Genomic DNA, 20,328 nt, shown 5'->3' on the forward strand with positions numbered 1-20,328 from the left:
CCCGGAGGCGCAACGCCGCCCGAAGCGGAGTCCCAGCCCTAGACCCCGCCCACAGGTGGAGCTTCCGCCCTCGGGCCCCGCCCCCTGCCGTCCTGGAGTCGCGCGCCTGCGCAGGGCCGGCGCATTCGGGGAAGATTGGATCTTTGCGGGCTTGCGTGGGGCTGGTCCCTGCTGGCCAGGGGAACCATTCATGCTCGAAGGAAAGAGAGAAGATCCGACCTCGCGCTTACTTAATAGCGTTGGATTATGAAAGGAGAATCAAAAAGAACGAGACTCTGAATAAGTTGAAAACCACACTTTTCCGAAAAAACTATTAGCGATACTACCAAGCATCACAGAGGCAGTAACCTTGTCAAATGTTAGGTTGGCAAATAAGTCTACAAAAACTGAAACCTCTGAAACTCACTTGTCTTGGTTCCTGTGAGCTACGGGGTAATAAGTTATGAAAAAAAATCCCTAACGTTCCCCCAACGCGAATAATCTACGCTTAGAGTCAGAAACAAAGTTAAGGGAGAAAAAACAAGAAAACTCTAACTGCACAATTTTCACATCCCACAGAAAAGAACAAAATGCAAATCAGCGGTTTCTTTTTAAAATGTGTATTTTCAGAATTTAAAATGCTTACATTTTAAACAGTCTTAATACAATGGTTTTAGTCTAACAATATATTACAGAATAATGTGAAAAATGACTTTCATAATAAACCTTGAAAATGGAATTAATACCTGCAGTGTCAAAGTCACCAACTTGTCACCTTTTCCAGTCACAGAATCCCAGCAAATTTGATTAATAATGCCTTCTAGTTTTATAGCTTGGTGTATGAAATGAGTAAGTTTAGAGGAAGGGACATTTTCATGAAAAAAAAATCAAATTTTAAAATCATGTAGGACTTATTTTAAAGATCACAGTTAACAGTGAAATGTTTATGTCAGCCTAATTCTTTAATAAAAAATATTTAACGTTTCATTTTATATACACACCTGGAGTGTTTAAATTCATTTTATAACAATCTTATTTTAAACACTAAAGACAATTTGAATATAAGTCTGTGTGTATTTTCTCTACTGACTCTTTGTGGGATATCTATCCTCATCAACTAAGACTTACTAATTTAGAAATACAACCCACTACAGCCTGTGCTGACAATGGAACTGTAGGTAGAAGTCATTTTCAGATTAAATACATCTATTTTCACATTAGAATCAGAAGAGTTATAATTTTTCCAATCATAGGAGACCCATGAAATTCACCAAAATTATAACTTACTTTCTGTTCCTTTTGCTAATATTTACATTTCCACACATATTTGCAAAGTAGCTGCATATTGGTTTTTTTTTTTAAGATGCATATTCTAAATCTGGCTTCATAATTATTTAACAGCTGCTACATCTTTATCAACTAAACCAGCTAGTCTCAAACCCATAAGCCTTATTTTATTTTAAACACCACAAAAATCCAAGTGTAGCCTTTCAGTTAAAAAAAAAAGATAAAGTTTTAGGTGACATTCTTCCTTTGTGTAAAAAACAAAAATAAAATTTAAAAAACAGAGGTACTCTATCTTAAAGTACCTTTAAAATGGTAATTTATATTGCAAAAGATCTTTTGGTAAGGGTAAAAAAACAAAACCTGAGATAAATTTGATTTCCTTAAATTTTCAGACAGTAAGAAACCGCCATAAACATCTGGATTTCCCCTCCATTTTTCCCCTCTCTATAATTAGAGAATGTCATCCTGGGATTAGAGCCCAGACACAAACAGAAATAAGGTCACCATTGAATCACACTGCCCCTTCAGAAGGAAGGGGGAAAGTTACACATGGATTTGTCCCCTGGGCTCCAAGGCTGACCACGAGGATTAGAGCTTTTCTGGCCAAATCAAATCTCAAAAGATCTCTTCATTCACAGGGCTTGGTAGATCTTTGTAGGGCAATCATCAATTTTTACAATAAAACAAATGTATTTTAGAAACCCTAACCCATCATTAGATGCTGAAGTTCTAATTTGCCTAAAAAGTTGACCAAGTTTATTAGTTTTAAACGGCTCATAAGGAAGATAAATTTCTGGAAAGTTTAATTAAATATACAAATATTTATCTTCTTCACACACTTCTCCAATTTCTATAAACGAAGAAGACATGGGGGAGAAATGACACCACCTGTATTTGTTGAATGAGTTGATACAGACAACCTACAGAACAATGAGACTGCTGTGTTGTATATGTACTGATCTGACCTTTTACCTCAGTACCAGCCTCTCTCAAGCAGGTGACAAGCCCCGGCTAGTAGCAGCTGCAGGGGGCTCCTATTTCTGTAAGGCTTACACATTTGAGGTTATTCACATGAAGCCCCACCCTCACTTGCATTAATCTGTTCAAGTTCAATTTCGATCACACTTTCCTAGTGAATTAAGAGTTCTCTATTCCATATGTACAAAAATACATTGCTTTGGAGAGGTGGAAAAGGTTTAATACATACAACACTTATTTACAAGCTGTGACTTTCACACCAATAAAAACAAACACGCATTTATTCTGTCCTTGATTTTTGGTGCAACTTATACATAAACATTACCTCAGTTAATTTGTACTTTTAAAAATAATAAATCAACCATATGTACAATTAAATTTACAACCAAAAGCAAATTAATCCATTGGTATGATATAACTGCAATTTAGTGGACCAGCAGAGAATATGCCAAGACTTTCGCCCCTTCCACAACCAGACTAGAAATGCACTGAGAGGACCCCTCTAATCTTCACTTAAATGGAACCTCTAAATTTCTAAGATTTAAGGTGCAAAAGAAAAATATTGATTTTACAGTTACAATTAGATGTAAAGACTTTAAGTTTAAAGGTGAGAGAAAACACAACATATTAACCCTCACATATATGACAATTAAAATAAATATATTTTTAATTTCAAGTGCATATAATATTCAATCAACATTATGAGGGAAAAAGTGTCCCAGAAACATTTATTCCTAAGCTGCTTCAACACTGAACTGTTCCTTAGGCCCTGCTCTATCTTAAAGTACCTTTAAAATGGCTCCAGTAATGGGTGCTCCAGGTCCGCCCAGTTTGACATCCCAAGGCACAGAAGGGGTTGTTCCCTCCCCCCCCACCCATTAGCCCACCCACCTGCCCCAAAAGGGTATTTTTCTAGAAAAGCACAACTAGATGAGCTGAGGTAAAGGACTGTGTTACTCCTTAGGAGACTGACAAATCCACCTGGTCCAGAAATTGGGCGGCCGTGTGACCAGAAAGGCACACACGTGTTACTGATAAGACTGCAAGGCCTGTCGTGTGCCTCTCTGGAAGACACACAGACCTCCCTAAAGAACCAGAAGAAGAAGAAGAAGAAGAAAAAGAACCAGAGGTTGTCTGGGTGAAAGACCCCTCTGCAGAGCTTTCATGAGCAGGGAGTGAGGGATGAGGAAGTGGGCTCCGGGCCAGCACTGGGGGACACCAGCACAGGGACGGGGAGATGAGAAAGGAACAACCTTACACCACTGACCACACAAACCTAACGCTGGACTCAGCTGACCGGCTGCACACTGAGACGCTCTGATGCTTCCATGGCCAGGCAGAGTCCCAGATCTGGTTAGAGCTAGAATGACAATGGAGGACAATCGAGTAGGATCCCTTGGAGTGCATTCACACTGGGTCTGGGCGTGTTAACTGGAGGAGTGGTCATGTGACACTGACTTCCAGAACATGGTCATCTTTGCTGGGGATGACCAGGATCTGCATGCCCGTGCTGGAGTTGAAGACCTGGCCGGGCGGTAGCGCCTGCAGCCGGGGCATAGGCAAGCCTTTATGCTCACTGCTGGCGGCCGAGTGCACGCTGCCCCTGCTCTTGATGCTGCTGCTGTCCAGCTGGTCATCCACATGCTTGTCCACCGACAGGCTGTCGTTTTCTATCCAGCTGTCTGCAAAACACACAGGAAGTGAGATGAGGCCACGGCCGCAGAGCCTTTACCCACCATGGGGAGTGGCAAGCCTCCCAAGACAACCTTCAGTGCAGCAGCGTGTTAACTCAGGCAACCCGTACAGGAACCTAGCACGCAAGTCCTCAAAGGACTGAGCTCCAGGGCAGTTGCCCAAGGCTGGTCACCCTGGCCCAGAGAACATGCTGTGGTGAGCAGGCCTGCTCCCCGCACCAGAGTCCTTACCGGCGTCCAGTTGTGAGGAGTGCGCAGAGTGATGTGGGAGGTACTTAAAGAGCCTGACGTCGGGAAGGGGCAGGTAACCCGCGAACAGGGGCATCACCTCCATGTGGACTCTGTGCGTTGCCTGAGCGACCACAGGCATGGAGATGACTCCAGAACTTTTCCCACACACTGCCCAGTTGCTACTGTTGTCGACCACTGAAACAGAGAGGGAAGCACTGTCTTACCCCGGAAAAGGGCATGCATATTCATACCAAATGAAAGCATCAACAGTCTCACACTCAGCGTAAAACCCCAAACATGTCTCTGCCTCCATGTCTTGTGACTGCACGTTCCAATAAGACACACACGGTGGAGCAAGCAAGACCCATGCTGATGCCAGGGAAATCACTCTTCTCATCAATAAACGAACAAGGGTTCAATTCTGTTCGAAATCACCGCACAACCTGTGTGATACTTCAGGAGATGGCTGCCTGGCTGCTAAATGAGGAATGGGGGCGGCACCAAAGGTGGCATCTTCTAATGGGTGGCATCAGAGCAGAGAGGCTACATCCCAGCTGCCGCTCAGTCTAATACACAGAAGGTGTTATTATTGACGCTAATAATAACACAGCTGTGTATAATCCAGTGCAAGTCAAACACTTAACTGAGCCGTCACTCCAAAGTATGTAGGACAGCATCGTTGTCCTCAAGAAGCAGATGACCCTGCAAAGAGGGCAGAGCATCCGGGTCACAGGAAATAAAGCAGGAGCCTAGGAGCATGTGACTGCAAGTTCTATGAGCAGCAAAGAGGGGGTCACAGAGGGCTTCCTGCAGATGGGGAACCTCTGAAGATGAGTGGTGCCAAGGACATGCAGAGCTGTGCAAAGGACATACAGCATCCGGAGGGACACCTTGGAGCAGCAGTTCCCAGAGTGTGGTCCTCAGGGTGGGCCAAAGCCATTTTCACATTCCTGTCCTAACTTTGTGAAATGATTCTAGACTCACAAGAAGCTGCAAACAGCAGAGAGGCCTGTGTGCCCATCGCCCGCCTCCCCAGCCTCGCTGACTCCTATGATGTAGGACCGGGCATCTGCACAGCGCAGGGTGCCAGACTGCTGAGCTCGCCTCGACTTCGCAGCTGTGGCTACTCAGTCTTGGGTTTTTGCAGACATTTTCTTTCAATTGAATGACATGAGCCTGTCACTTTAAAGAAGTGGCCAATGATACAATCTGAAAAGTCTCATCAAAAATTAGAATTTTGGAAAACTTGCACTTGCCATTGTGAGCTTGACAATGTCCCTATAATCAGACCATCCTGATGAGTTCAGTCTGAGCTGGAAACGATGTGAATCTGTGAGGGTGTAATGAAAGGTGGCAACACTGAGAAGATCTGTATAACTCAGGAACCACGGTGCTCAAATGACCAATGCATGGTGCTACAAAGTGATGCCTTGCAAAATGCAAGTCAGATAAAAGGATTTCATGAAATCCAGTACAAAAGGGCCATTGGTGTGACCTCAGACCTCACAGTATCCAGCTGTAACAACAGCCACGTGCCAGGCTTTGGTGTAGGACCGAAGAGTATCTAATTACCGGAAAGCTGCTACCCTATTCCTCCCGGTTCCGTCTACATCGGTGTGAGAGACTGGCGTTTCGTCACATCCTTGGACCGCTCTGATTACTGCAGACCAAACGCAGCCGACAGGAAAACTCAAGTTACCCCCAGAAGCCGGAAATTAAAGAGCTTTGAAAGAATGCAAAAACAATGTTTCTCTTGCTAGTTTTTGCTGTTGTTGTTGTTTGGGAGAACAGTTCTATTATTTTAAGTAAATAAGTAAATATTTGGCTCCTAGATAATTTTTTAGAGAATAAAGGGTCCTGACACCAAAAACTGAGGCCTGCTACTGAAGGAGCCAGGCCTGAGGGGGAGGGGTGCGAAGGGTGCCCAAGCAATCAGCGATGGAGCAGGGGCCGGGCGCAGGGGGTCGCTGTGGGGTCACATGGGGATGAGGTATGAAAATGTGGTGAAAGGGGCTGGAGGGAAAAGGGCAGGAGCCATGATTACAGGACACCTGAACTGCTGAGCCATGGGGTTCGGACTTTGCTTCAAGGTGAGGTGAAGACCCCGAGTCACAGCAGAAAGGAAAGTAGCTCCAAGTGCTACCATGGGCTCAGCTCTGAGCCCAACAGCTGCTGGATAACACCTGTTAGAAGAGGACTCCATAACAACCAAGTTCAACTTCCTGCGAGCGTAGGGCCACATTGTATAGAAACATTCAGTTCTAGCACGTTCTCTTTGGACAAGGAACACTACACTCTGGGAGAGAGGGCATACTCACTCAGCACTCTGGATCAGCACAACAGTTAGGAAGAAAGAAGCCTCTAACCTACCTTCATACATCAGCTTGGTCGAAAAGTACTCGTCGGATTCCGTCAGTGCTTCATCCCTGTCCACTTCCAGGAGGCCCGACAGGCGCGTGATGGACACCTCCAGGGCGCAGAGCGAGCCTGTCCTACAGAGCTCCGTCCCCGCGGGGGGCAGGATCTCAGCTTTCACAGTATATAAGGTCTGGGCGAGAGGGGGAGAAAAGGACAACGGCGATGTGTAACACTGAAGACAAATCTGCAGAAACGCTGTGAGGCAGACAAGGTGCTGCCCTCAGACTCCGAGGAGAACGGAGGAGACGCCTGCCCAGCGCGGTGCCATCCGCCAGCAGAGCAGCTGCGCTTGCCCTGAACGACTCAGTGCTCTTGGGAGGCCTTGCTTCACGGCGGGCTGACGCTCGGGCACGCTAACAGCACATGCAGCGACTCTGTGTGCCGTCACCCACATCCCAGGTTATCAACATGCCGTTCATTTGCTTCCTCATCTATCCATCTACGCTGGTGTATTTTTTTTAAGTGAACATACCAAATTTTATTGTCATATAATAAAAAAAATATGAGGCTTAGAACTAGATCATTTGACCCTTTCTCTTCTTATCTCTTCCCAGTTCCAAATGCTTGCACCTCTTAATCACCAGCAATTGGGCACAACACATTCAAGCCTCAGCACAATCTTCTTTGTAGTGTTAGCCTTTTTTTCAGAAAATCGGCTTAGTCTGCCCACCATAGCCACGCTGCCTCCTGTCACAACGCCGCTTTCCAGCGCACACAGAGAATCCTTGCCCTTCTCGCACTGTTACCTGGTGGGGTTGATGCTTGCCACACTCTTACAGAAAGTCCCGTGGGTTTCAGGAACGCTCACCGTGTTTGCGAGAGCACTATCAGCAGGGAAAGCTCGCCTGGGGTATTTTTAGCAAATTTCAGACAATCTGTCGTTTTACCCATGTGTGCTTCAGTATGTAATACTAAACACATAGGCATTTTCTTAACAAAACATAATGCCATTATAACAACTAGCAAATTTAACATTAATTCCTTGGGATCACCCAATATCAAGTTCATACCAGCTTTCTCTGCAATGTTTCCTTCTCCGTAACATGTTTATCTGATATTCATACCTATTCACACTCACCCAACATTGGCTTGCCACCCAGGACAAAGACCCAAAGCCTGCCAGGGGATTATGCCCACCTGCCGCACGCTGCAGGCTCCACTTGGGAAGGTGAGCGCCTTTCTTTCAGGACACCACTGAGTGTAGCTCAGCTACTCCGTGTTGGCCCAGCGGGGCCCTCAACTAACACTGGCCCCTCGTGCAAGCCACACCCTGCATCAGCGGTCACCAGCCTTTTGGACTCACGGACCACCAGTGGCCCGCAGACCACCAGTTGGCGACTGCTGCCCTAGATAACAGCCCAGAGAGTCACGAGCAAACGTATATCCTGATACAGTTTCTCCAGTACCTGAGATCAACAGTCGCCCCTGCCTCCCAGCGCCTTCCCCTACGTGCCCCTTAGTAAGAGCCCTGGGGGCTTACCCAAGCCCCGGTTGGAATTGACGAATCCAGTCTGAGTCCAAGAACCTCAAAGCACTCCACCCACAGGCCCTAATAAAGGCATGAGCCCCAGGCCCTGCTCCCTGTGTGCACTCTGCCCATGACCCTCCGGTGTGGCCTCTCCAGGCGTGTAGGGTACCTCCTCCAGAACCTGTAAGTAATACATTTCTCTATTTCAACTCCCCTTGTGGTCTATTGTTGAACCACAGCTCACCATCCAGCTACCTGTGCTCCACTTACTAGGTGTTAATTTCCTGAAGTTATAACAGATATATAAAGTAATTACTTAGAGTATAACTCAATTTAAAGTGTTCTGTTGTTGTTATAAAATGTTCAAAGAAGATTTCATGTTTTTCTGGGAGCTAACAAGGCTGACAGTAACCCTGATGGGCCTCGATCAGCGGTTTGTTTCCCTGTCAAACACCCAATCATGGCTGTTGGGGACAGGACAGACTTGTACCCATCAGAAGAGGGCTGCACTGGAAGTTTATGCAGCTCTTCACTGGACAAAAAAGATGCCTGCACTTGCAGGTACAAATGGACACAAGCCCGTGGACGGGCAAGGAGACGCATGTCTGTGGACTGGGGGACGCAGCGGTGGCAGGAGAAGGAGGAACGCTGGCACCACAGCAGAGCCGCCTGAGAAATCTGCTCCCAGGAAGCTCAGCCGAGGTGGAATGTGCCTTTGCTCAGAGCCTGGAAGGAAGCGCAGCTGCAGACTGAAGGTGAGTGCGCTCCAAGTGTGTGTCCCTGAGCATCACCTTCTGGCTGCATGTGGAATGCAGGGCAGCAGCCAGCAGCTGAGTGGAAGCACAGGACGTGCCTCCCAAACCTGACAGCAACTGCTGAGGCTTTAGGGACAGTGTTAGACATATTTAGAACTATTTATTTAGAAATAAACCCTGGCAGAAATAAATTCTAACATTTATGGCCAAATGATTTTCAACAAGGGTGCCAAGACCATCCAATGGGGAAAGAACAGTGTTTCCAACAAATGGTATAGGTACGCCTGAATAACCACATGGAAAGAATGAATTTGGACCCCTGCCTATCCCATACACAAAGGCTCACTCAAAATAGATCACAGACCTACATGTAAGAGCTAAAACTATAAAACTCTTAGAAGAAAACATGAAGGAAATCTTTTTTACCTTGGGATAAGCAATGATTTCTAAGATTCTATACCAAATGTACAAAAAATAAGAGAGATTAGTAAGTTGGACTTCATATAAAGTAAAGATTTGTGTTTCAAAGGACATCATCAAGAAAGTGAAAATATAATCCACAAAATGAGAGAAAATATTTGCAAATCATATCTGATAAGGGACCGATATCTAAACTATATAAAGAACACTTATAACTCAGTAATAAAAAGACAACCTTATAAAAAATGGGCAAAGGACTTGGGTAGACATTTCTCCAAAGAAGACATACAAATGGCCAATAAGCACATGAAAGATGCTTAAAGTCATCAGTCATCAGGGGAATGCAAATCAAAACCACGAGATACCACTTCACACCCACTGGGATGGTTCTAATAAAAATGACAACAAACACAAGTGTTGGCGAGGAGGTGGGGATTGCAACCCTCGTATGTTGCCAATGGGAATGTAAAGTGATGTCTCTTTGATAACAGAAAAACAAAATGTGGTCTGTCCACACTAGAATATTATTCAACCATAAAAAGGAATGAAGTTCTGATCCTGCTACAAAATGAATAAACCCTGGGAACACTATTCCAAGTGAAGAAAGCCAGGCACAAAAAGATCACACACAACATGATCCCATTTATATGATCTGTTCAGAACAGACCAACTCATAGACAGCTTGGCCTCTAGGCTGTGACGTCACTGCCAGGAGTTGAGAAGAGGATGGGATGGGGAGTGACTGTTAACGAGGCACGTAGTTTCTTTTTGAATGAAGAAAGATCATTAAACTGTACCCTTTAAATGAGTGAACTTCATGGCATATCAATCATATCTCAATATAGCCTTTAAAAAAAAGTGGTATCCATATATCTGGTCCTCAGTTGTGAAAAGAACAACCCACCAGATTGTTTCTCTGGCCTTTTACTCAGCTTGTACAGTTCTAAAGGAAAAATGTTCTATGCTCTTCATTTGAAGAGGAAGCAAAAAAGATTAAGGTACCAGTAAACACTGCTAACCAGTTAATAATAATCTGTATCAGCAAACCAGATGAAATTTCTGCAGACCCTCTACCATGTGAACGACTTAATGTTCAGCTGCTATTAATATGATCATGTTGTACACTATAGCTAATATGGACAGTTAAATAAGACAGAGGGTCAAAACAAATAGTCTTTTAGTTGAAAGGAGATATTGAAAAGATTGCTAATCAAAAGCTGTCAGCACAAACACTTCTCAAAGTGTTGACAATTTCAGTAATAAAGAAAAGAAAATGAAATACCACAAAATTGTTGACCCTTGAAAAATACAGGTTTGAGCTGCACAAGACCACTTACTTATACACAGATTTTTTTTTAAATACTGTAAGTGTATTTTCTTTTCCTTATGATTTTTTTAAATAACACTTCCTTCCTCTAGCTTACTTTTTTGTAAAAATATAATATGTAACAGATAACATACAAATATGTGTCAATCGTCTGTTTATGTTATCAGTAAGGCTTCTCGCCAACAGTAGGCTAATGGTAGATAAATTTTGAGGGAATCAGAAGTTATATGTGTGTGTGTGTGGGGGGGCAATGGGGGAATAAGGACTCATATGTAACACCTTAATCAATAAAGAAAAAAAAAGTTATATGTGGATTTTCGACTGCGGGGGTGGGGGTGGGGGGGGCGGGGGGGGTATCCCTAATCCCCTGAGTTGTTCAGGGTCAACTGTATTTTCATTTTCATTTAGCTAACACAAAATCCAATAATTTCACTAAAGAAACAAAAACCAACTATCTACTCACCTAGCTCAAGGCTACTTTAAGCTCCATGCGCAGGCTATAAAAATCTTCCCGACATTAAGTAAACTATGATATTTTCACTTTTTCTTTTAGAAAACTAGAGACATGTCTTTATAACACAACCGCCCTATGTAGTAGCGAATGATCAAGATGAAAGGACTCTACTAAAGTCAACTAAGGAGGAGAAGGGAGTAGCAGTAAGTCTTTGGTCTTTATGCTAATAAACACTCATCTTAGAGCCGCCTGCAATAGTGCACATGTATCATGTCACCTGAAAAAGACCTGGGATCAAATACAGTCAGTCAGTGATTTAACTACCCCAAGCGTTAACTATTTTCTTTGAACTGTTGCTTCATTATATTGAAAGATCTTGTCTAATTTTTCTAGATTATAAAGAATACATGACTTTTCATTTTCCCACCCCACATCTCACCAAAAAAATAATACAATACATACAAAAAAGTTTTCCACTTGAAATTCATAAGTATAGGGCTTTAAGGAGATAGACAGCCGTTCTTCAGAAGCCGGGCGGAATTCCATGGAGAACCGGCCACGCAGCGAAGTGGGAGGCTCTCTTGTCCACGTCAGTTCCCAGACAAAGAACACCGACTGCCGGCTGCAGATGTGCTGCAAGAGAGTCGGTGTCACTGCAGAGACAAAGCCACACTCCGCCAGCAATGCACATGCATGCGCGCGCACACACGTACACACGCACACACGCACGCACACAGAAAAAGCCACAGTCTGTCAAAGACACACTTCCTGCAATGGGAACGCGGGTGAGCCGAAAAAGAGACCCCACAGAGCTCTGCTACTGACATCCAGAGTGTGTTGTGCTAAGTCCTGTACCCTTACCACTGACCCCACTCCCCCTGCTGCCCTTGCCCTCAGAGCAGGATGCACAAGGTTGGTAAAAAGGTCTTAATTTTTTAAGATTTCCTAAGTTTCACAGCATAGGAGATGAAAAAGCTTAAGGAATGTTTATTAGTATATAGTATCCCATACATTTCCAAAGTGGGAAATGCATCAACCAATTAAAAAGGAAATCTACACCCATGCCAATTACTTCGTATTTAACATTAAGTTAAGTGAGGAACTAGCACCACCTCACACAAAAAGTGCACACCTATAGCACCGCCATAAAATTGGGTAGTGTCAGCTGTTAGTTGGGGAAAATCCTTTGAAAATGCTAAAAATTAGGCAATCATTAAGAACCTTTGCTCTTCTAAACACTCAGCACTTACTGTCTAAAACGCATGTGACAAATGAACATGAAAAGCAAGGTCAGGATTTAGCCAGGCAGTGTGAACATGGGTAAGACCCCTTTACACCAGCACCTCTGATTTCTTCCTGGGGCGCGGGCAGGCACTGAATGACAGGCAGAGTGGAGCAGCCACCATTCCCTGTCCACATGAGACTACAAATAAGCTTGTAGTTACATAAATCTGTACGCAGGGTAGGACAAGTGTAAGATTTAATTCTTCTAATGAGAATCTAATCCCTTCACTGTACCACTCGGCCCACAGAGTGGGGGTGGACATGCACGCTGCGGCACAAAGCTGCGGTTCCCGGCAGTCTCAGGTGCGTGGGCTGCTTACTGACCACCAGCACGCCATTCTCTGGATGGAGAGGCTTCCTCTGCCATGTCCACCAACACGTGTGGGTGGCTCGGCCAGTACACCCTTGTTCTCCTGTGTTCTGTCGAGTTCATGCTCAATTCTGGAAGACGGTTACCTGCTGGGATTTTGTGTTCAACGGCAGTAGCTGCAGGTCAGTACTATCCCCAGTGTCTACAAGATCACTATCTGACAGGCGAAAGTCAAGTTCCGACAGATTCTGGACACAAACTTGAATATATTTCCTAAAGCAGAAAAACAAAAAATATGGCTTTGACATTTAAGAACTTTATGAAATATACTTTGGCTTTGTTAAGAAGACCCTCTCTGGGGAATCAAAAAAGTGACACAGGCCCTGGCCGGTTTGGCTCGGTGGATAGAGCGTCAGCCTGTGGACTGAAGGGTCCCAGGTTCAATTCCAGTCAAAGGCACATGCCCGGGTTGCGGGCTCGGTCCCCAGTGTGGGGCGTGCAGGAGGCAGCCAATCAATGATTCTCTCTCATCATTGATGTTTCTATCTCTCTCTCCCATATTCCTTCCTCTCTGAAATCAATAAAAATATATTTAAAAAAAAAGTGACACAGGAAAATAAATAAGAACAGGTTGTTACTTATATTCCTACTTTTGATTTCACATGTAAAAGGGTCAGAAAATATAAATCTTTCTAAATGAACTATTTCTAAGGAAAAATGGATTAAAGAACATTCTGATTCGGATACAGTATTTCTACACAATTATAACTGAGTTCCCTAAACCTGCAATGGATCTAAATGAGTTACTAGGAAAGTAGTGATCACAAATAATGATTACTCACTGAGAAACTAAGTACAGGATTCACTTTAATTTCTGTTACAGGTAAAGAGGAGTTTTGAAAAGACAGTTCTTAAAGCAACTCAGTTCTGTTTAAAATTGTTTTGTTTTGTTTTTAAATGAAGAAGTTAAATGTCTTATTATTGAACTTTGTTTCCTGAAAGGCTGCTATTTCACTATATAAAACAGCACCAGCAACCTCAGTATACTGCAAAATTAAGATAGTATTGTTCGTCATCTGACACTGTAACAACTAACCAAAACTTTTCTCCACTGCTAGTTATTTCCAATCATTAAATATTTTGACCCAAATCTAGAGACTAATGTAAGTATGTTACAATATTCTATAAAGGCTTACAATAATGTTATCCTTGAAATACATAATTTTTATAACTAGGTTTTAACACAGACAATTTCAGGAATTATGAATATTGTAATTGTACCCTGGCCTAAAAATTATAGGGTGCTGCGAAAAGATGCATAATGTCTTTATCTGTAATCATTAGAAAGTTAGGGGTATTTTTTTCCAATAGCATTGTTGTAGTTTCTTTTTTCATGGTATTACTAAAAGTTGTTATCTTCTACATACCACTAATTTAAGACAACTATGCTAACTGAAGATGTTTCATGCTCCTTTATTTAGGGGGTTTTATTTATTCCACTCTAAATATGGTTCTGAAACCTATATGTTCATGTTGACCAATGTCACCCCAATAAATTTAATTTTATAAAAACTCACTACCTCACAGGTGAGCTCTAAGTATTTCACTATTTTGCTTAAAAATAAATCTTAAAAGTTCTCAAATAAATAAATAAATATGATTCTGACATTTTTGTTTCCAAATTACCCAAATAAGCCCTGGCTGAAGCAGAAGGGGATATTACAATGATGGGCCAGACTCACCTAAGCCCAGTGGTCATGTGAGCATCACCCACTGGGGACAACGGGAATGTCTCCTGATGCAGTGACATATGAAGCACAGGACACATCTCAAAGATTCCAGCCTTTCCAAGGGCTGACTGTGAATCTGATCAAGCCTCAAGCGCAGTGGTTCTCAACTGGCAGCAATTTCCCCACACACACTCCAGCCAGGGGACGTTGGGCAATGTCTGGAGACATTTTTTGGTTGTCACACTGGGGTGGGCAGGATGGGGAGTATCACTGGCATAAAGCAGTGAGCTGCTAACACCCTACAATGCACAGGGCAGTGCCCAGAGCAGTGTCCAGAGTAAGTTATCGACCCACAGCATCAGCAGTGTTGAGGCTGAAAAGGCCTGCTCTAGAATTAGCTAGAGATGCTGGGGAAACTAGTTTAACAAACCCACAAGGATGTGACCAGGCAAATGCAGAATGCGCACCTTCCAGAGGACAACTGGCCCATGTTTGTCAATGGGTCATGGACTTGAAGAACAAGGCAAGGACGGAAAGAAAGGTCTGATAATATCACGGGCACTTGGATGGATCCCCTCTCCCACAAACCAGCTGTGCAGTCCACTACTGAGACAGCTGGGGAGATCTCAGTATAGACTGGGTACTGTAGTGGACAATGGCATCATGGTCATGTAAGAAAATGTGCTCAAGGTCACCAAAGCCAAGCTCTCAACAGCAAGGGTCTCTATGTCAAAGAGCCTGCGACAGAAGCAGGGCCTCCCTTACCGTGTCCCGGCTGACAGCACAGCATGTGTGGTCTTGAAGGGCACGCTGAACGTCAGTGCGATGACAGTGGAGTAGATGGACCACGGGCACTCGATGGACACCTAGGATAAACAGAGGGACACCCATTCAGATTACTCACCAATGGCACAGCACCACCACCATCCATCCAAGTCTGCGGGGGCTGCCAATTTCCTACATACTTGATGGCTTTACAATTCCTTATTCAGAAGGAAAACCCCACTAAACATATGCACAAACACAGGAGAGACACAAAGCTACATACACAGTCAAGAAAAATGGACATGGGACCGGCAGAACGTCCAGGAGTCACCAGAATCGTCTCAATGGCTGCGGAGCAGAGGCCGCAGCAAGCACACAAGCCATACCTCGCTATCCTCCCACATGTGGCCGTGATGCTATATGTATTTTTTTACTGTGCAGGAAGTTATGACAAAGTGCTTTTAATCACTTATGTCTAGATGATATTACTCAGTCATTAACTATTAAAAAATTAAATGAATTATTCAAACACTTAACCCACATGACGCTGAATGCATAGCTGAAAACCAATCAAGGCACAGTGTGGACAAAGCTATTAATTCCTGTAAGGGCAGAAACCAGGCCTCAAGCTTCGATTTATTTCCCTCACTTAACAAATATATTGAATATGGAAACTCACTCATTCAGCATGATTATATGCTCTTAATTGAAATAAACACCATCTTTGTCTCCTGAACTCTGTATCAGGTGAGGGAAAACATTTCAAAGACTGAAAAATAAAAACATTATTCTTTAGGTGCCACTGGTCTGATATTCTATGCCTCTCTTTAAAATGACTGCATTTCTTAGCCTATTGTGCATATACTTTTTAAAACTTGTCATTTAAACTAAAACAAAAAAACAGTTCAACCACTGCTCCCACCTACTACCACCAATCTGTTTTCTGTATCTGCAAGGTGTTTTTGAATATTTTTTAGATTCCACATTTAAGAGAGAAGATATAGTATTTCCCTTTCTCTCTCCGATTTATTTCACTTAGCATAATACCACTGAGATCCACTCGTGCTGCTGCAAATAGGAAGATTTCATTCCTTTTTATGGCCAAATAATACTCCACTGTGCGTATCACTTCTTTACCCATTCATCCATAAAAGGTTCTAACAGTTTTTTGATCAAGTCTTTAGGATTTTCTATATATAAGATCATGTCATCTGCAAATGGTCAATTTCTTTTCTCCCTTTCCAATCTGTATGCCTTTGATTTCTTTTTCTTGACTAACTGCTCTGACTTAGACATCCAATACTGTTGTAAAAAAGAGTGGTGTGAGTGGGTATCCTCGTCTTGTTCTTAATCTTAGGGAAAAAATCTACAGCTTTTCACTGCTGAGTATGATATTAGTTGTGGGATTGTCATATCGTCTTCATTAAGCTGAGGTATGCTCCTTCAGTATCCACTTTGTTGAGAGTCTTTATCATAAATGGATGCAAAATTTTGTCAAATGCTTTTTCTGCATCTATTGAGATGATCATGTAATTTTGTCCATTTTGGTGATGTGTACCACACCAACTGGTATGCGGATTTGAACCCACCTTACATCCCTGGAATAAATCCCTCTTGATCATACAGGGATTTATGATCCCATATGGTTGTTGCATCTGGTTTGTTAACATTTTGTTACGGAGTTTTGCACCTATCTTCATCAGGAATGTTAGCCTATAATTTTCTTTCCTACGGCATCTTTTCTGGTTTTGGTATCTATCAGGGACTCGTAAAATAAGTTTGCAAGTGTTCCTTCCTCTTGTACTTTTTGAAAGAGTTTGAGCAAGACTGGCATTAATTCTTCTTTGAATGTTTAGTAGAATTTACTAGTAAAGCCATCTTGTCCTCAACTTTTGTTGGGAGGTTTTTCATCACTCATTCAATTCCTCACTAGTAATGAATCTGCTTAGATTTTCTATTTCATATGATTCAGACCTGAAAGGTTGTATATTTCTAAAAATTTATGCATTTCTTCTAGGTTGCCCAATTTGTTGAAGTATAATTGTTCACCATAAACCTTTTTGTATTTCTACAAATTTATCCATTTCTTCTAGGTTGTCCAATTTATTGGCATATAATTGTTCACCGTAGAATCCTTTGTATTTCCATGGTATTTGTTTCTATCCCTCCACTCTTTTTCTCTTGGTGAATCCAGCTAAAGGCTTGTCAATTTTATCTTTTCAAAGAACTCTTAATTTTAGTGATTTCTGCTATTGTCTTTTTAGTCTCTCTCATTTATTTTTACTCTAATTTTTATTTCCTTCCTTATACTAACTCTGGGCTTTGTCTGTTCTTTATCTAGTTCCTTCAGGTACAAAGATGGGTTGTTTGAGACTTTCTTGCTTCCTGAGATAGGCAATTATCACTCTGAACTTCCCTCTTAAAACTGCTTATGCTGCAGCCCATAAATCTTGGTATGTTACATTTCCATTTTCATTTGTCTCAAGGTATTTTTTTGGTTTCTCCTTTGACACATTGGCTGTTCAGTAGCAAGTTGTTTAATCTCCACATATTTGTGAATTTTCCAGTTTTCTTCACGTAATTTCTAGTTTCATACCGTTGTGGTTGAAGAAGATGCCTGATATGATTTCAACTCTCTTAAATGTATTAAGACTTGTGATCTAACATGATCTACCTTGGAAATGTCCCGCATGCACTGGAGAAGGACATGTATTCTTTTGCATTTGGATGGAATGCTCTGCATACGCATTAAATTGATTTGCTCCAGCATGTCTAAGAGCAACATTTCCTTACTGATTTTCTATTTAGATGGTCTATCCATTAATGTAAGTGGGGTAGTAAGTCCCCTACTATTATTGTATTGTTATCTACTTCTTCCTGTTAGTATTTGCTTTATATATTTAGGTATTCCTATGTTGGGTATATAAATGTTATATTTTTTCTTTGTATTGATCTATTTTATTATTATGTAATGTCTCTTATTACAATCTTTGTTTTAAAGTCTATTTTGTCTCTTATTACAACCTTTGTTTTAAAGTCTATTTTGTCTAAAATCAGTAGAGCTACTTCAGCTTTCTTTTGATATCTATTTGCATGGAATATCTTTTTTCATCCCTTCACTTTCAGTCTGTGTGTATCCTTACATCTAAAGTGAGTCTGTTATAGGCAGCATACAGATGGGTCTTGACTTTATTCATGCAGCCACAAGAATACACTTCTACACCTGAGCTGGTCAGAAGCCCTCAGAACCGATATCTGTGTTACAAGACACAGACATACCTGGAATCAACACAATGCTAGCAACACATTGCGTGAGCTGATGGGCTGTGGATCGGGGACCAAAGTCATGGATTGCTCAAAACACTGTCAATAAATACCAGCACCAAAGCAGAGTTTTTTCCTTGCTAAGTTTGATGTGACACCTCAGTGGACAGAAACAAGCACACCAAGGCACATAACTCCCTCTAGCCTAATCACTAGGACAAACAGACTACGGGCCCAAGGTTGCCTCCCTTAAGCAAACACTATCTTTCACAATAAACTGTCCTTCCCTCTTGAGCTGGGATAGGAAAGTTAGAGCTGTCTGTCTTTGTCTCTCCAAGATGTACCCATTATCAAAGGTGATTCACAGGTATTAGTGCTAAACCCAACAAGAGTGCGCGGCATCAGGAACTGGAAATCTGCCACTTCAACCGAAGTCATCTCTTATGCACTGGCTTTCAGAACCAGCAGGACATGACCCTCCTTACTTTGTGGTCTGTGGTAGCCATGCAGTGGTCAGCTTTCTGTGTGTCCTTAGGGTTCCTCTGGGCCTCTGTCATCCCCAGCATGGTGCTCCCCTCCTCCCCTCCAGCTGCTGGAGCTGAAGGTAAAGACAGAACTTCCAGTTCAAATTCGATCATGTGGTATGCAGGCGCTGCAGGCAGACTGATGCTTGTGACCTTGTCAGACGACTGAACTCGGAGTGATGCGTCAGAAGCCTTTTCTAGGAAAGATAGAAAAAGTCACTTCAAACACATTCCTTCTGTTTCCTTGTTCCTTTTTCTTCTAGCAGGTGATGGGCCCAGCAGTGAAGTTCCAGCCCAACTCCTGCTGCTCCTATACATATAAAAGCACAGAAAGGACTAAGGTGGGACTGAAGAGGCAGGAAAATCAGGAACAAAGCCCCCTAAGACAGAGTCACACTGCATGAAAGCCAGCTGGTCCCAGGCCAGAGAGCTGTCATTGTGCTCAATCTGAATACAGAAGAGCATTGTGTGTGTCCTGCACAACGTGCTCCCTCCCAGAAAGGGAGCAGCGTCCTTCCCTCCATAACTCACAGCTGAGGACCGGGGGGACAGACTGTCCACTGCCTAAAAAGGCCGATTTACTTTTGCTTTTTGGTGAGGAAAGCGGGGAGGGTTGTAGGAGGCTAGAGGCCCACAGGGCATCACTATTAAGCACAGGCCCATGCTGCATCCGAAGTCCTAGCAGGGTCAGCACCACCTGGCACCGAGCACATGCACGGCTCTGTTTATCCTTCCCATATGTAACGCCCCATCCAGGGGCAGGGTCACTGCCCACCCCAGGCAGGATGCTGCCAGGAGAGAGTTGTGGACAGAAGCAGGCCTCAGGTGCTAACTGAGGATGAAAGGGATGACAGCTCCTTACATCCTCATGATCTGCACGGCAAACAATGCTGAGAGTCCACCTGCTAGGTGACCACCCCTTACCTCTCGTGTTAGAATAGATCACGGCTTTGTTCTCTGCGTGACACAGGATGAGCATGGCTTCCACATTGCTGAGTTGGAGGCTGTCCCCGTTTTTCACTGTATAATGGCCAGTAGTGACAGTGAACTTGACCTTCTGAGGAATACCAGCTAAAAGGCTATCTAAAGGGAAAAAGACTGCACTTAGCATCACTCTCACCCAAAAATAGCAATGGAGGAACTAGTATGAGGCTAAAATACAGTTTTTAAAAAAAATAAAAACAACAAAAAAGCACTGTTTTTTCTACTAGAAAAGATTTGTTCACTTCAGATTCTCCTCAAATTCACTGTTTCCATCCCTCCACTCTCACTTTAATCTCAATTACACGGACTGCAGGGTTGGGGGGTTCTTGCTGAGACTAAGAGAAGCTTTGAGCCTGAGGTGTCTCATCACCACTTTGGCTAAGAGTTAGGGATCACACTGGCAACCATGTCTATGAGGGGCTCAAATTTTATCTGCCAATAAGTTAGTAAGAGACA

At 43.0% G+C, this 20,328-nt stretch overlaps 1 protein-coding gene across 10 annotated transcripts in view; it reads right to left on the reverse strand.

Annotated features, from left to right (window-relative positions):
• Nucleotides 1–583: 583 nt before the first annotated feature.
• TRAPPC10 (trafficking protein particle complex 10) overlaps nucleotides 584–20,328 on the reverse strand; it is a 78,815-nt gene continuing 59,070 nt past the window's right edge. For 5 of the 10 annotated variants that reach the window (XM_036351384.1, XM_036351389.1, XM_036351393.1 and 2 more), the window contains 8 exons: nucleotides 19,813–19,971; nucleotides 18,850–19,085; nucleotides 15,101–15,201; nucleotides 12,752–12,878; nucleotides 11,474–11,644; nucleotides 6,540–6,717; nucleotides 4,170–4,364; nucleotides 584–3,926 (listed from right to left, as the gene is read on the reverse strand). In XM_036351384.1, coding sequence (XP_036207277.1) covers nucleotides 3,688–3,926; nucleotides 4,170–4,364; nucleotides 6,540–6,717; nucleotides 11,474–11,644; nucleotides 12,752–12,878; nucleotides 15,101–15,201; nucleotides 18,850–19,085; nucleotides 19,813–19,971 — 1,406 coding nt within the window. In that variant the 3' untranslated portion in view covers nucleotides 584–3,687. The other 5 variants (XM_036351385.1, XM_036351386.1, XM_036351388.1 and 2 more) reach the window with 5 other exon arrangements.

The sequence above is a fragment of the Myotis myotis genome, unplaced genomic scaffold (genome assembly GCF_014108235.1).
Source record: "Myotis myotis isolate mMyoMyo1 unplaced genomic scaffold, mMyoMyo1.p scaffold_m19_p_2, whole genome shotgun sequence".
In the NCBI taxonomy this organism is placed as follows: Eukaryota; Metazoa; Chordata; class Mammalia; order Chiroptera; family Vespertilionidae; genus Myotis; species Myotis myotis.